Below are 16,821 nucleotides of genomic sequence, written 5' to 3' on the forward strand. Positions count from 1 at the left end.
ACGAGTATACTTGTTGGCGTTCAAGCAATGGCGCCCAATAACGAGTATTTCCTGCACCGCAAAAGGTGTTATTTATATTATTTCATGCCCATGTGGCAAGTACTATGTGGGCAAAACTAAGTGTGTAATGTATAGTGGAACATCGCAGCTCCACGAGACGAGACACACTTCATTGAGACTGGTCATGTGATTTCTGCTCTCTGATACATGGGCATAGAGAACGTGACCTCGATAGGTTGTTGAAAAGAGAGGCTCATTGGATCTATTCATTAATACCATTATCCCTAATGGTCTTAATGTTGATTTTGATTTAAAGGTGCTATGTCACATATACAGCCACTAGATGTCGATGTAAAGCACCAGCATTTCAGACCAAAACAAAGGGGCGTACACAGTCTATGCTTTGGCCAATCCCATGTCTCTCCTAATATAGTGTCTTGATAAGGCTCTATTCTAGTCTTTTAGCACTTTTTAAAATATGTGTATGGATGTGTCTTGTGATACATTGTATAGCCTAAGCAATTTATCAAATGCGTTGTGCCTTTTTAAATTACTGTGGCTTTATGTTTCTATTTTATGTTGCTGTTTTCCCTGTTTCCCCCGTGGTCTTATGTTCCTTTTGTTTCTTTGTTTTTCTCTGTTTCTCTGCCTAATGTCAGCGACTTTGGGTTCCTGAGAAGCGCTTTACAAATAAAATGAATTATTATTATTATTATTATTATTAAGATCGCTGTCATGCAGAAGGCTAAAAGGCTGCAAGGATCCGACGTGTATATCAACGAGGATTATACGGAGGCGGTTCGACAAAAAAGGAAAGAGCTCTTGCCGGAGATGAGGGCTGTGAGACGCAGGGGAGACATCACGTTCTTGAGGCATGACAAGTTAATTGTATCCACCCAAGAGCCGAGAAATTTCCTGTCACCCAATCCCATTTCCAAACGCTGTTGAACAGCCTCAGCTATAGCCTACTTGGTAGACTAAGTCAATGTGACAATAAGCCAACCTATGACGAACACACTAGGCCTACCTACCTAGTCTTGGGTCATATCAACATATGTAGTCTTAGGAATAAAACAAAGGAACTTTACACTTTCTGCAGTTAAACAAAGTTGACATTCTGGCTGTGTCAGAGACTCATTTGGATAGTAATTTCGATGACTGAAGTGAATGTTGATGGCTTTTCTATATATACAGAAGGGACAGAAATAGGTTTGGGGGCGGGGTCACACTTCTGATTCGAGAACACTTTCCTGCTAAACAAAGAAATTATCTCATGGAGAATCAATCAATCAATCAATTTCTTTAATGACCACCCAGCCAGGCTGGTGGAATTTGGTTTCAGTGCATAGCATAGCAGTTCCAACATAAAACATAGAACATATAACATCACTTACAACGTACATAAAAGAAAACACAATTACATAGATTACAGTTCAGAGTTGTCCATGTCAGCAGAGGTAAGGGGGGGTTGCGGGGGGGTACTACAGGGAGGGGGGGGGGGTACTACAGGGAGTTCAGTGTCCGTATGGCAGTGGGGAAGAAGCTGTTTTTGAAAAAAAGGGAATGACACTGAGGCAATATGGCTTCAGGTGCAACTACCTGAAGCCCATACTAGTGCGCTGTTGCTACAGAGCCCCTAGCTCTAACGTACAGCACTTAAACGGTTTGTGTGGAATGTTGGATAAGGTTACTGAAGAGAATAGAGAAATGTATTTACTTGGTGATTTAAATGTGGACTGGTTGTCTGATAACTGTTCCCTGAAGAATGTGCTTATATCTACTGCTGATACATGTGGATTATCCCAGTGAATGTCTCGGCCAACTAGAATCTAGAGCAGACTGGAGCCAAGTCCTCGAGATGCATTGATCACATAATATACTACTAAATACTCCTGCTATGTGTTGTGTTCTAAACCAGTGTCGAACCCAGTTGGTTTCAGTGATCATAATTGTATTGCTGTCACAAGGACTACAAAGATACCTAAGGCCAGGGGCCAGGGCCAAGATTGTTTGTTCAAAGGATTCAACAAGGAGGCTTTTTGTTGTTGAACTTGATAACATGCAATGGGCCGATATATGTACTGTTGATGGCGCAGAACTTGCATTGAAAATGTTTATGGATCGTTTTATGAACATTGTTAATCGACATGCTCCTCTAAAGAAATTTACTGCAAAAGCTAAAAGTGCTCCTTCTATAGACGCTTCATTAAAAGAGCTAATGCAGGAGGGAGATGAAGCTAAGAAGGTTGCTGTGCTATCAAGCTCTTATAATGATATACAATGCTACAACAGACTAAGAATTTGAAACCAGGTCACCAAAACAAACAGACAAAAAAATAAGATTTATTATCAACAGAGAATTACAGATTGTGGTCATGACCGTACAAATTGTGGAATGTTCTAAATGAAATTATGGGCAAAAGGAATGGACAGACTTCTTTTGTTGAAGTGGACGGTGTCTACTTGACTAAGCCGCTGCATATTTCAAATTATTTTAATGATTGCTTTGTTGATAAAGTTTCCAAGCTTAGAAGAAGCATGGACAACACTGTTATTTCGGTTTCAGAGAAGTTAATACAAAATGAGATTATGAAAGACAAAGGTGGCAGCAGAGTTTACTCAGGTTGATGTTGGGATGCTGGAAAGGTTGTTAAGTGCCCTGCCACTTGATGGGTCTGCAGGAACAGATCTCCTTGAGAAATTGCAGCACTACACATCTCCATACCATTTTGCCATATCTAGATGTCTAATCAGTGGTGTATGGATGGAAGGAAGGCACATTTTTTACCTCTTTCCAAAAAATAAAAAAAAACACCCTTTAATGGTCCAACAGTAGACCATTTTACTGGTACTTAGTTGTTAGAAAAGGTTGTTTATGAGCAAATTCAGTGTTATTTCTCTCAACAATCTCACAACTGAATTTCAACACACATACAGGGCAGGTCATTCGACCTGTACTGCGATGCTCCAAATTACTGATAGCTGGCTTGCATCAATTGACAAATCATTGCTTGTAGGCACAGTAATGCTTGATTTTAGTACCGCTTTTGATTTGATAGACTATGACCTTTTAATGAACAAACTCACCTACTATGGCCATTTTATGGATTAGGAGCTACCTGTCATCAAGGTCACAGAGATGCTATTTCAATGGCACGTTAATTCAAACAGTAGGAATGTAAACTGCGGTGTTCCACAGGGGAGCTGCCTGGGCCCGCTCTTATACTCTATTTTCACAAATGATATTCCACTTATAGAGATGCATCCCTGACCATGTACGCGGATGATTCTACCCTTTATTATGCAGCTCCCACTTGTACAGAGCTCAAACAGGTTTTGACAAGAGAGCTTAACGGCATATATAATTGGATCAAAGCTAACAAACTTGTGCTGAATCCATCCAAACTCAAAAACTTTGGTGATCGGGCCTTCTCTCGCACTGCACCCCGACTCTGGAACTCCCTCCCTCAGTCCATCAGAGACTCCCCTACACTCTCCACCTTCAAAGCTTGCCTCAAAACCCACCTGTTCTCCCTTGCCTTCAACCACCCCCCCACCCATAACCCCCCCCCCCTCCAACCTGATTGATGTCTGTCTCCTGCTGCTCTGTCTTTTTGTGCTATCTCATGCTGTCTTCCCTGTTCCCCCCATGGTCTCATGTTCCTTTTGTTTTTGTTTCTTTGTTTTTACTTTGCTCCCGACTACTGTCAGCGACTTCGGGTCATTGAGAAGCGCTATATAAATTAAATTTATTATTATTATTATTATTATTATTATTATTATTATTATTATTATTATTATTATTAGTGTGGGTGACCTGGCGAAGCCAGGTTGCCACCCACACTGTTGTTCTTGTTACTCTTTTTATTCTTTCTTTCTTTATTCCACCGATTTTGCCAACACCACTCGTGCCAGAGCGTTCGCGCCCCATACACGTGAAAGGTATCAAAACGACCGGCCTGCCTATGGCAACAGCGGTATTCAAACTCGTAAAGTTTCACCACACCGTCTGGCTACGAATCGACTTTAAACGGTAAAATTTCGGAAATGCATTGCAATTTAGAGTGCGAGATCCACCGATTTTGCAAACACCGCTCGTGCCAGAGCGTTCGCGCCCCATACACGTGAAAGGTATCAAAACGAGCGGCTTGCCTATGGCAACAGCGGTCTTCGAACTCGTAAAAGTTTCACCGCACCGTCTGGCTACGAATCGACTTTAAACGGTAACATTTCGGCCCCATTGGAAATGCATTGCAATTTAGAGTGTAGCAGCTGAAATAATCTTTTTTCCCCTACCTTGGGTGAATTGCGAGTGTGATCTCAATTTTGGACGTAGAAATAAAACAAACACATCAAAACGATGACACGGCTGTCAGTCCGCTCACAAAAGAAAAATAAATGGAATTGGACATTTCTATCTCAACTGACGACCATTTGTTTGAAGGTTCTCCTCTCCATTGACCGCCATGCAATCGCACTCTAGGAATCACTTTTTTCACACAATTTTTTAGCCTTCTGTTCCGATCTGCCACCCACACTGTTGTTCTTGTTAGTGTGGGTGACCTGGCGAAGCCAGGTTGCCACCCACACTGTAGTTATTGTACGTCTTTTTATTCTTTCTTTCTTTATTCCACCGATTTTGCAAACACCACTCGTGCCAGAGCGTTCGCGCCCCATACACGTGAAAGGTATCAAAACGAGCGGCTTGCCTATGGCAACAGCGGTCTCCGAACTCGTAAAGTTTCACCGCACCGTCTGGCTACGAATCGACTTTAAACGGTAAAATTTCGGAAATGCATTGCAATTTAGAGTGCGAGATCCACCTAATTTTTCAAACACTGCTCGTGCCAGAGCGTTCGCGCACCATACACGTGAAAGGTATCAAAACGAGCGGCTTGCCTATGGCAACAGCGGTCTTCGAACTCGTAAAAGTTTCACCGCACCGTCTGGCTACGAATCGACTTTAAACGGTAAAATTTCGGCCCCATTGGAAATGCATTGCAATTTAGAGTGTAGCAGCTGAAATAATCTTTTTTTCCCTACCTTGGGTGAATTGCGAGTGTGATCTCAATTTTGGACGTAGAAATAAAACAAACACATCAAAACGATGACACGGCTGTCAGTCCGCTCACAAAAGAAAAATAAATGGAATTGGACATTTCTATCTCAACTGACGACCATTTGTTTGAAGGTTCTCCTCTCCATTGACCGCCATGCAATCGCACTCTAGAAATCACTTTTTTCACACAATTTTTTAGCCTTCTGTTCCGATCGCCGAAGGAGTGCCACAATATCGCACGAATGCCACAATATCGCACACAACCCTTCGCCTACTCATTGTAGTGCTTCTGTGCGCGTCACAACGCTTCATCTCTTATAGTTTTCTTTTAATCAACGTGACAATGCAGTCATGCATCTGCCTCCATAGAAATGCATTGGATAGAAAATGCAAGTCATAGTGATCACCTGTGTGGCTCGTGGCTCACTCATGATTGGTAACAGCTGTGTGGCTCGTGGCTGAGCTGCCAATGACCTCATCCACTTAACCCATCATTGCCCATCACTGTGTTGCAGTACTGAATTGCTGGACAGCGCCATCTGTCTTGCGGGTTGTGTCATTGTACTCGGTAGGGATATCCTCTTTCATTTTTCATTGGTCGATGTTGACCACCTTTCATTGGTCGATGTTGACCACTCCCCCGATCATTAGACCACGCCCCCTTAGGCCACACCCCCTCAGTGTATCTCTTGAACCGTTTGTCGTAGAGACTTGCGGATTGTGCCATTGGTCGATGTTGACCACCTTTCATTGGTCGATGTTGACCACTCCCCCGATCCTTAGACCACGCCCCATTAGGCCACACCCCCTCAGTGTATCTCTTGAACCGTTTGTCGTAGAGACTTGCGGATTGTGCCATTGTACTCAGTAGGGATATCCTCTTTCATTTTTCATTGGTCCATGTTGACCACCTTTCATTGGTCGATGTTGACCACTCCCCCGATCCTTAGACCACGCCCCCTTAGGCCACACCCCCTCAGTGTATCTCTTGAACCGTTTGTCGTAGAGACTTGCGGATTGTGCCATTGTACTCGGTAGGGATATCCTCTTTCATTTTTCATTGGTCCATGTTGACCCCCTTTCATTGGTCGATGTTGACCACTCCCCCGATCCTTAGACCACGCCCCCTTAGGCCACACCCCCTCAGTGTATCTCTTGAACCGTTTGTCGTAGAGACTTGAGGATTGTGCCATTGGTCGATGTTGACCACCTTTCATTGGTCGATGTTGACCACTCCCCCGATCATTAGACCACGCCCCCTTAGGCCACACCCCCTTTCAAAAACTCGGAAAAATCCGAAAACTCGGAAAAATCTAAAATCCGAAAAAGTTCAAAAACTCGGAAAAAACCCAAAACCCGAAAACTCGGAAAAATTCGAAAACTCGGAAAAATCGAAAAAGTTCAAAAACTCGGAAAAATCCCAAAACTCGGAAACATCAAAAACTCGGAAAAGTCCGAAAACTCGGAAAAATCCAAAAACTCTGAAAATTCCTCGGAAACATCAAAAATCCGAAAAAGTTCAAAAACTCGGAAACATCTGAAAACTCGGAAACATCAAAAATCCGAAAAAGTTCAAAAACTCGGAAAAGTCCGAAAACCCGGAAAAATCCAAAAACTCTGAACATTCCGAAAACTCGGAAACATCAAAAATCCGAAAAAGTTCAAAAACTCGGAAAAGTCTGAAAAAAAATTAAAACTCGGAAAAGTCCGATCTTCAAATGGTCTATGTTGACCACTCCCCCGATCCTTAGGCCGCGCCCCCTTTTTGTATCCTTTGAACCGTTTGTCATAGAGACTCGCGAGAGACCCTCTCCCCCGTTGGCCGGCGGTGCACAGGCGTCACCCACACTTTCACAATTTCCCCCGCGCGGAATTGTCTAGTTACTCTTTTTATTCTTTCTTTCTTTATTCCACCGATTTTGCCAACACCACTCGTGCCAGAGCGTTCGCGCCCCATACACGTGAAAGGTATCAAAACGACCGGCCTGCCTATGGCAACAGCGGTATTCGAACTCGTAAAGTTTCACCGCACCGTCTGGCTACGAATCGACTTTAAACGGTAAAATTTCGGAAATGCATTGCAATTTAGAGTGCGAGATCCACCGATTTTGCAAACACTGCTCGTGCCAGAGCGTTCGCGCCCCATACACGTGAAAGGTATCAAAACGACCGGCCTGCCTATGGCAACAGCGGTCTTCGAACTCGTAAAAGTTTCACCGCACCGTCTGGCTACGAATCGACTTTAAACGGTAAAATTTCGGCCCCATTGGAAATGCATTGCAATTTAGAGTGTAGCAGCTGAAATAATCTTTTTTCCCCTACCTTGGGTGAATTGCGAGTGTGATCTCAATTTTGGACGTAGAAATAAAACAAACATCAAAACGATGACACGGCTGTCAGTCCGCTCACAAAAGAAAAATAAATGGAATTGGACATTTCTATCTCAACTGACGACCATTTGTTTGAAGGTTCTCCTCTCCATTGACCGCCATGCAATCGCACTCTAGGAATCACTTTTTTCACACTATTTTTTAGCCTTCTGTTCCGATCTGCCACCCACACTGTTGTTCTTGTTAGTGTGGGTGACCTGGCGAAGCCAGGTTGCCACCCACACTGTAGTTATTGTACGTCTTTTTATTCTTTCTTTCTTTATTCCACCGATTTTGCAAACACCACTCGTGCCAGAGCGTTCGCGCCCCATACACGTGAAAGGTATCAAAACGAGCGGCTTGCCTATGGCAACAGCGGTCTCCGAACTCGTAAAGTTTCACCGCACCGTCTGGCTACGAATCGACTTTAAACGGAAAAATTTCGGAAATGCATTGCAATTTAGAGTGCGAGATCCACCTAATTTTTCAAACACTGCTCGTGCCAGAGCGTTCGCGCACCATACACGTGAAAGGTATCAAAACGAGCGGCTTGCCTATGGCAACAGCGGTCTTCGAACTCGTAAAAGTTTCACCGCACCGTCTGGCTACGAATCGACTTTAAACGGTAAAATTTCGCTCCCATTGGAAATGCATTGCAATTTAGAGTGTAGCAGCTGAAATAATCTTTTTTCCCCTACCTTGGGTGAATTGCGAGTGTGATCTCAATTTTGGACGTAGAAATAAAACAAACACATCAAAACGATGACACGGCTGTCAGTCCGCTCACAAAAGAAAAATAAATGGAATTGGACATTTCTATCTCAACTGACGACCATTTGTTTGAAGGTTCTCCTCTCCATTGACCGCCATGCAATCGCACTCTAGAAATCACTTTTTTCACAAAATTTTTTAGCCTTCTGTTCCGATCGCCGAAGGAGTGCCACAATATCGCACGAATGCCACAATATCGCACACAACCCTTCGCCTACTCATTGTAGTGCTTCTGTGCGCGTCACAACGCTTCATCTCTTATAGTTTTCTTTTAATCAACGTGACAATGCAGTCATGCATCTGCCTCCATAGAAATGCATTGGATAGAAAATGCAAGTCATAGTGATCACCTGTGTGGCTCGTGGCTCACTCATGATTGGTAACAGCTGTGTGGCTCGTGGCTGAGCTGCCAATGACCTCATCCACTTAACCCATCATTGCCCATCACTGTGTTGCAGTACTGAATTGCTGGACAGCGCCATCTGTCTTGCGGGTTGTGTCATTGTACTCGGTAGGGATATCCTCTTTCATTTTTCATTGGTCGATGTTGACCACCTTTCATTGGTCGATGTTGACCACTCCCCCGATCATTAGACCACGCCCCCTTAGGCCACACCCCCTCAGTGTATCTCTTGAACCGTTTGTCGTAGAGACTTGCGGATTGTGCCATTGGTCGATGTTGACCACCTTTCATTGGTCGATGTTGACCACTCCCCCGATCCTTAGACCACGCCCCCTTAGGCCACACCCCCTCAGTGTATCTCTTGAACCGTTTGTCGTAGAGACTTGCGGATTGTGCCATTGTACTCAGTAGGGATATCCTCTTTCATTTTTCATTGGTCCATGTTGACCACCTTTCATTGGTCGATGTTGACCACTCCCCCGATCCTTAGACCACGCCCCCTTAGGCCACACCCCCTCAGTGTATCTCTTGAACCGTTTGTCGTAGAGACTTGCGGATTGTGCCATTGTACTCAGTAGGGATATCCTCTTTCATTTTTCATTGGTCCATGTTGACCCCCTTTCATTGGTCGATGTTGACCACTCCCCCGATCCTTAGACCACGCCCCCTTAGGCCACACCCCCTCAGTGTATCTCTTGAACCGTTTGTCGTAGAGACTTGAGGATTGTGCCATTGGTCGATGTTGACCACCTTTCATTGGTCGATGTTGACCACTCCCCCGATCATTAGACCACGCCCCCTTAGGCCACACCCCCTTTCAAAAACTCGGAAAAATCCGAAAACTCGGAAAAATCTAAAATCCGAAAAAGTTCAAAAACTCGGAAAAAACCCAAAACCCGAAAACTCGGAAAAATTCGAAAACTCGGAAAAATCGAAAAAGTTCAAAAACTCGGAAAAATCCCAAAACTCGGAAACATCAAAAACTCGGAAAAGTCCGAAAACTCGGAAAAATCCAAAAACTCTGAAAATTCCTCGGAAACATCAAAAATCCGAAAAAGTTCAAAAACTCGGAAAAATCTGAAAACTCGGAAACATCAAAAATCCGAAAAAGTTCAAAAACTCGGAAAAGTCCGAAAACCCGGAAAAATCCAAAAACTCTGAACATTCCGAAAACTCGGAAACATCAAAAATCCGAAAAAGTTCAAAAACTCGGAAAAGTCTGAAAAAAAATTAAAACTCGGAAAAGTCCGATCTTCAAATGGTCTATGTTGACCACTCCCCCGATCCTTAGGCCGCGCCCCCTTTTTGTATCCTTTGAACCGTTTGTCATAGAGACTCGCGAGAGACCCTCTCCCCCGTTGGCCGGCGGTGCACAGGCGTCACCCACACTTTCACAATTTCCCCCGCGCGGAATTGTCTAGTTACTCTTTTTATTCTTTCTTTCTTTATTCCACCGATTTTGCCAACACCACTCGTGCCAGAGCGTTTGCGCCCCATACACGTGAAAGGTATCAAAACGACCGGCCTGCCTATGGCAACAGCGGTATTCGAACTCGTAAAGTTTCACCGCACCGTCTGGCTACGAATCGACTTTAAACGGTAAAATTTCGGAAATGCATTGCAATTTAGAGTGCGAGATCCACCGATTTTGCAAACACCGCTCGTGCCAGAGCGTTCGCGCCCCATACACGTGAAAGGTATCAAAACGACCGGCCTGCCTATGGCAACAGCGGTCTTCGAACTCGTAAAAGTTTCACCGCACCGTCTGGCTACGAATCGACTTTAAACAGTAAAATTTCGGCCCCATTGGAAATGCATTGCAATTTAGAGTGTAGCAGCTGAAATAATCTTTTTTCCCCTACCTTGGGTGAATTGCGAGTGTGATCTCAATTTTGGACGTAGAAATAAAACAAACATCAAAACGATGACACGGCTGTCAGTCCGCTCACAAAAGAAAAATAAATGGAATTGGACATTTCTATCTCAACTGACGACCATTTGTTTGAAGGTTCTCCTCTCCATTGACCGCCATGCAATCGCACTCTAGGAATCACTTTTTTCACACTATTTTTTAGCCTTCTGTTCCGATCGCCGAAGGAGTGCCACAATATCGCACGAATGCCACAATATCGCACACAACCCTTCGCCTACTCGTTGTAGTGCTCTTGTGCGCGTCACAACGCTTCATCTCTTATAGTTTTCTTTTAATCAACGTGACAATGCAGTCATGCATCTGCCTCCATAGAAATGCATTGGATAGAAAATGCAAGTCATAGTGATCACCTGTGTGGCTCGTGGCTCACTCATGATTGGTAACAGCTGTGTGGCTCGTGGCTGAGCTGCCAATGACCTCATCCACTTAACCCATCATTGCCCATCACTGTGTTGCAGTACTGAATTGCTGGACAGCGCCATCTGTCTTGCGGGTTGTGTACTCAGTAGGGATATCCTCTTTCATTTTTCATTGGTCGATGTTGACCACCTTTCATTGGTCGATGTTGACCACTCCCCCGATCATTAGACCACGCCCCCTTAGGCCACACCCCCTCAGTGTATCTCTTGAACCGTTTGTCGTAGAGACTTGCGGATTGTGCCATTGGTCGATGTTGACCACCTTTCATTGGTCGATGTTGACCACTCCCCCGATCCTTAGACCACGCCCCCTTAGGCCACACCCCCTCAGTGTATCTCTTGAACCGTTTGTCGTAGAGACTTGCGGATTGTGCCATTGTACTCAGTAGGGATATCCTCTTTCATTTTTCATTGGTCCATGTTGACCACCTTTCATTGGTCGATGTTGACCACTCCCCCGATCCTTAGACCACGCCCCCTTAGGCCACACCCCCTCAGTGTATCTCTTGAACCGTTTGTCGTAGAGACTTGCGGATTGTGCCATTGGTCGATGTTGACCACTCCCCCGATCCTTAGACCACGCCCCCTTAGGCCACACCAACCTTTCAAAAACTCGGAAAAATCCGAAAACTCGGAAAAATCTAAAATCCGAAAAAGTTCAAAAACTCGGAAAAATTCCAAAACCCGAAAACTCGGAAAAATCCCAAAACTCGGAAAAATCCCAAAACTCGGAAACATCCAAAAACTCGGAAACATCAAAAATCCGAAAGAGTTCAAAAACTCGGAAAATCCAAAAAAAAAATTTACTCGGAAAAGTCCGATCTTCAAATGGTCTATGTTGACCACTCCCCCGATCCTTAGGCCGCGCCCCCTTTTTGTATCCTTTGAACCGTTTGTCATAGAGACTCGCGAGAGACCCTCTCCCCCGTTGGCCGGCGGTGCACAGGCGTCACCCACACTTTCACAATTTCCCCCGTGCGGAATTGTCTAGTTATTATTATTATCTAAAACTGTTGCCATGCTATTTGGCTCAAAGCTTAGATTAGCCCAAGATCCTCAGATTAATCTAATCATAGAGGGTCAACCCATTCAACAATTGAAGAAGACTAAGTTATTGGGACTATGGCTTGACAGCACACTGTCCTGGTCTGACCATATAAAAATAATTATGTAAAATGGATTTATCAGTAGCTGCAGCAAGAAGATGTGCGCCTTTTCTTCCATCTGTGTTGTTAAGGGGAGACACTACAGGTGAATAGGGTAAAAAAATTAACTAATTGATATCACAATGAAACTTCCCCAGTTGATTACTTATATTAAGACAAGACTTTTTTGTATTACAAGTTTTCTGAAATTGTATGTTTAAATATGCAAATGAGGCATGATCTACTTAAATATGCACTAATTTGCATATAATTCCAGGACAGAAATCTGAACATTGGATAAAGCCAGTTTCAAAATATAGTTTCATTTTGTTGACATATTAGAGCCAAAGGTTATTACAGAGGGGATTTTGGATATCTCTTTTTATCACTCCATAAATCAGAAAATACTCCATTCACTCAATTTTTATGGTAAAATTCCATATTTCGCCATGTTTTTAGGAATAAAATGTGATAAATCAGGGTATGAATGCGATATCAACAAACCCTTCTGTAAATACCTTCAGAACATAGATATGAATAGAACTGGAAGGTTTGGTGTATGTGAGTGCTACTGAAGTGGAGATTTCTGGCTCAGAGTATGAGGAAAAACTCTTAAAACTCATTTTTGGGAAAACGCCTTCAAAGTTCTGTATTGTAAAATGCCATACTTTTTTTTTTAAACAGATATTTACAAACACAATACCTAATTAAACCATTAGTAATAGACAACCTAAACACATGCCTGATAACTGAATAATAATAATAATGATGTTATTGAACTGAACATAACTACACACAGGCTACAAACAGTGTAGTACAGTGTAGTACCGCCTAATAGGCAATTTTTTTTGAATAGATATCACTATGAAACTTTCCCAGTTTGTTATGTACATATAAACTAAGACAAAATATATTGCAAGTTTTCTGAAATGTATGTTTATATATGCAAATGAGGCACTTCCCCATTAAATATGTGCATATTTATGGGTGCAATAAGGCAAAATGAAGTAAAATAAACAACTAAATGTGTGTTATTGACGTTTTATTGTCACTAGTTTCATAGAAGACATGTTTAGGAAGCAAAATATAACAAAATCTCAAAATCAACAAAAAAAGTATATTTTACTATTCACCTGCAGTGTCTCGCCTTAAATCAAATGGTTTGTTCCTTGGTTCTCTGTCATTTGGATTATTGTTCAGGGGTGTGGTCATCTGCTTCAAAAGGCCTTCTCAGGAAGTTACAAATCATACAAAACAAGGGAGCTAGACTGGTATTGGGTTGCTCATCAAGGTCTAATGTTGCTTAAATGCATGAGAAACTAAAATGGCTGAGTCTGGAGAAAAGACTGTCGTCAGCAAGTTAGCTTGTATTCTTTCACAAGGTTATTCATACTCAAGACACCGGAATTTATCTTTATCTAATTAATCTATGGAGGAAATTAGGCAATTTTACTCGCCAAATGCGAGTATTTTTTATGTTTGGCGAGTAAAAAAAATAATATATATATATATATTATATATATATTTTATATAAAATATAAATAACGCAATGGCCATACCAACCCGGCCATTGACTGACTGACTGTTCTCTCCCCACCGTATGTATATTTCTCTCCCACCCACCCCCTCCTAATGTACAGTCTCCTCCCCATCATATGTATATATTCTGTTAGGATCTATGGGTAACAGTACTGTATATTTGCATATCGTATATGTCATAAATGTAACAGTACTATATACCTGTATGTCATGTATGTCCCTATGCCATAAATGTCATGTATGTTGTGTATGTCATAAATGTCACTATGAATTGAAAATGGGGGACCCTGATGTAAACAAGACAAAGTCTTTCTCTGGTCTGCATCCCCTTAACAATTGTGTGTATTGAACCGTACTGTATTGTACCCATTCTGCAATCTGTTAAATGAGGCGGGATGTCGAAAGACGACGCTAAACATTTATTAATGTTAAACTGAACTCTGTTGACGTTGAGCTAGTGTGCTGACAGGAAAGTAACAAACAACATGGTCCGTGCGGAACCCTTATCCCCAACACAGTTCCGTGGGTGGTGGTTAGAGTTGTTGATCTTCCACAAAAGATTTATTTTTGGCTGGTAAAAAAATCAGTTTGGCTGGTAAAAAAAAAAATACATCTACTCGCCAGTTGGCTGGTAAGCCAAAAAGTTTGTTTCCTCCCCCCTACAGTGCAGAGACACACACGCATGGTCCCAGAGCGGCCAGCAGAGGGCAGATGCTCTACCCTACCTAGTACAAATTGCCTGAAAAAAACTAAATTACAGGGCTGTGTGGTCATGGAACAACCTTTCAAGTAATATTAGTTCTATCAGTGGAAAGGCATGTTTTAAGAAACAACCCAGAATCTACCTACATTCTTTAGTTTAAATAGAATGAACATGATTGTCTTATTTTCTGTCTTTGAATTTTTTTTATATGACCAATTAATTTAAATTATATATGACCAATGAAATTGATTTGAACTTTTGTTATTAGGATTATGGATTGCTTGATTATGTATGTGTTTATGTTTGTGTATGTCTGTCTTCTTGGACCCCAGGAAGACTAGCTTGACATCAAGACGTCCAGCTAATGGGGATCCTTTTAATAAACAAATAACATTGTCAAGCTTAGTACTGAGGTAAATCACAGTTGATTTGGTAGTTATTACAGACCCTCGGGCTGAGATAAAAAAAAAAAAAAGAACGTGAACATTTCCTATTTAAATCTTTAAGCCTCTGTGTCGACTGCTAGGATACTCTTCCGACACGGTTACTGTGATGACACTGTTCTCCTGGAGCAGTTTCTGAATCCTGTCCTGTTCCCTACTTCCCTCCTGCAGATTCACTGGACCCAGTTTACAGGATGCAAGTCGAGATGCACCGATTCGCCGCCAAAAAACGGATCGATGTTGATTGATCACAGCCAGTCGACCATGGCCAGATTGGACAGGTAAGCGGAGGTGGTTCGTGGCGTCACCGTTTGGGTTCTTTACAGGTGCGTCCAATCTGGTGCATCCAGTCTGGTTAATGAGGTAGCTTTTGATAAATCATCACCTAGGAGATGAGATCAGGTGCGAGGTCCAGTTCACTGAAGATTCTGTAGGAACTGAGCTGCGGATGACACAGGAAGATATGCCCTCAGGTAAATAATAAATAAATAAATACTCTACCTGCGCATGTGCAAGACGGAAGGTTCAATCCCTTAAAGCACCGCCTCTGGTGCTCATCCAGTATTCATAGAACCTCAGTTACATACGTAACTATTGTTTTATTTTAAGTTATTTTATATGTAGTAAATGTAGCTGCTCAAGCAAATTCCAAATTGTACAGTGCTTGATTGTAATATCCTTTTATCAGAGGTCTGTATCAATACAATGAAATGCAATTCCCTACTATAAGCAATAAATAAGGAAAGTCTCAATCAGAATCCTATTTTAGATGGATGATTCTATTGCTCTGTTAGTCTGCAGTCATGGTTCACACATGGCATTTAGGTAGACGTGGCTGATGTGGACAGAGGCAGTAGACCCTCCCACAGGCCACCTAAGTGGCTTTCAAAGGGGCCCTCCAGCACAGAGACACAGGGTAGATGGTGCGAAACAATCCACTTTAATGAAGATTAGCAAGATCAGTACAAGCCAGAGCAGATGGAAATAGCCGTCATGACAGAGGCTATTGTGTGTGTGTGTGTGTATATTAGGGGTGTAACGATGCGACCTCACAACGATTCGATTACGATTATTCAGGCAACGATTCAATGCATCATGAAATCTCTTCATTTGACCACGATTCGATAATTTTTTTCGATACATTTTCTATCTGTTAATTCGCCCAATTTTTTTTTTAATACACAAATGTGGCTGGGGGAACTGATTCACTCAGCATGAATGGACTATAGGTCAATAAAAACAATACACACCAGGGTTTCCCATTAATTACCTACCCGCAGTTGTATAATGAACACACACAAAAAATGCACCAAAAAAAACTATTTTTTTTACTAATTTTTTTTCTTAATATAAAGTTTGTCAATAGGGATGTATCAGTAGTATTGGCAGTGGTAGTAGTCGTAATAGTAATTCACTATATTTTTTTATTTTCTAAAAAATAAACCAGTTCAACACAGGTAACCGCTTTTGCTTCATTTCTTTGATGGCTCAAATGTATGCTCTAGTCCAGTGGTTCCCAAACCTCTCTTCGAGACACCCCAGCCGTTCCATGCATTTGTTCAATTCCACCACCAGCACACCTGATTCAACTAATAAAGGGCTAGTTAAGTTGAATCAGGTGTGCTGGTGGTGGAATTGAACAAATACATTGAACGGCTGCGGTGCTTCGAGGAGAGGATTGGGAAGCACTAGTCTAGTAGATTTTGTGTTTTGAGCACAACGTTCATCATAGAGCTAGCCTCTTTATTTTGCTCTCAAAGTGCACCAGATTGATGCATTTAACTTCAAAATGTACACACAAAAAAAAATTCCGGGGGGGGCACAGCCCCGGACCCCCCTAGAGGGTCGGCGGTTCACCCCCCATAGTCTCTGCAAATCCTGTGGGAAACACTGCACACACAAAAAAAACATAACATTTTCTTTTTTATTATTATTATAAAAAAAAATTCTCTCGATTTATATCGAACATATTCAAATCGATGCATCGATTCTAACACATTAGAATCGATGCATTTAGATTAATCGATGCATCGTTAC

General features: G+C 42.4%; 1 protein-coding gene across 1 annotated transcript in view; it reads left to right on the plus strand.

Annotated features, from left to right (window-relative positions):
* The window catches only part of LOC311226107 (uncharacterized protein), a 128,129-nt gene that overhangs the window by 45,542 nt on the left and 65,766 nt on the right, over positions 1-16,821 (plus strand). Inside the window, exon 3 of the mRNA XM_084311482.1 lies at positions 14,956-15,065. Coding sequence (XP_084167608.1) covers positions 14,956-15,065 — 110 coding nt within the window. The remainder of the gene's footprint in view (positions 1-14,955; positions 15,066-16,821) is intronic.

The sequence above is a fragment of the Notolepis coatsorum genome (assembly GCF_963971535.1).
Source record: "Notolepis coatsorum genome assembly, chromosome: 3".
In the NCBI taxonomy this organism is placed as follows: Eukaryota; Metazoa; Chordata; class Actinopteri; order Aulopiformes; family Paralepididae; genus Notolepis; species Notolepis coatsorum.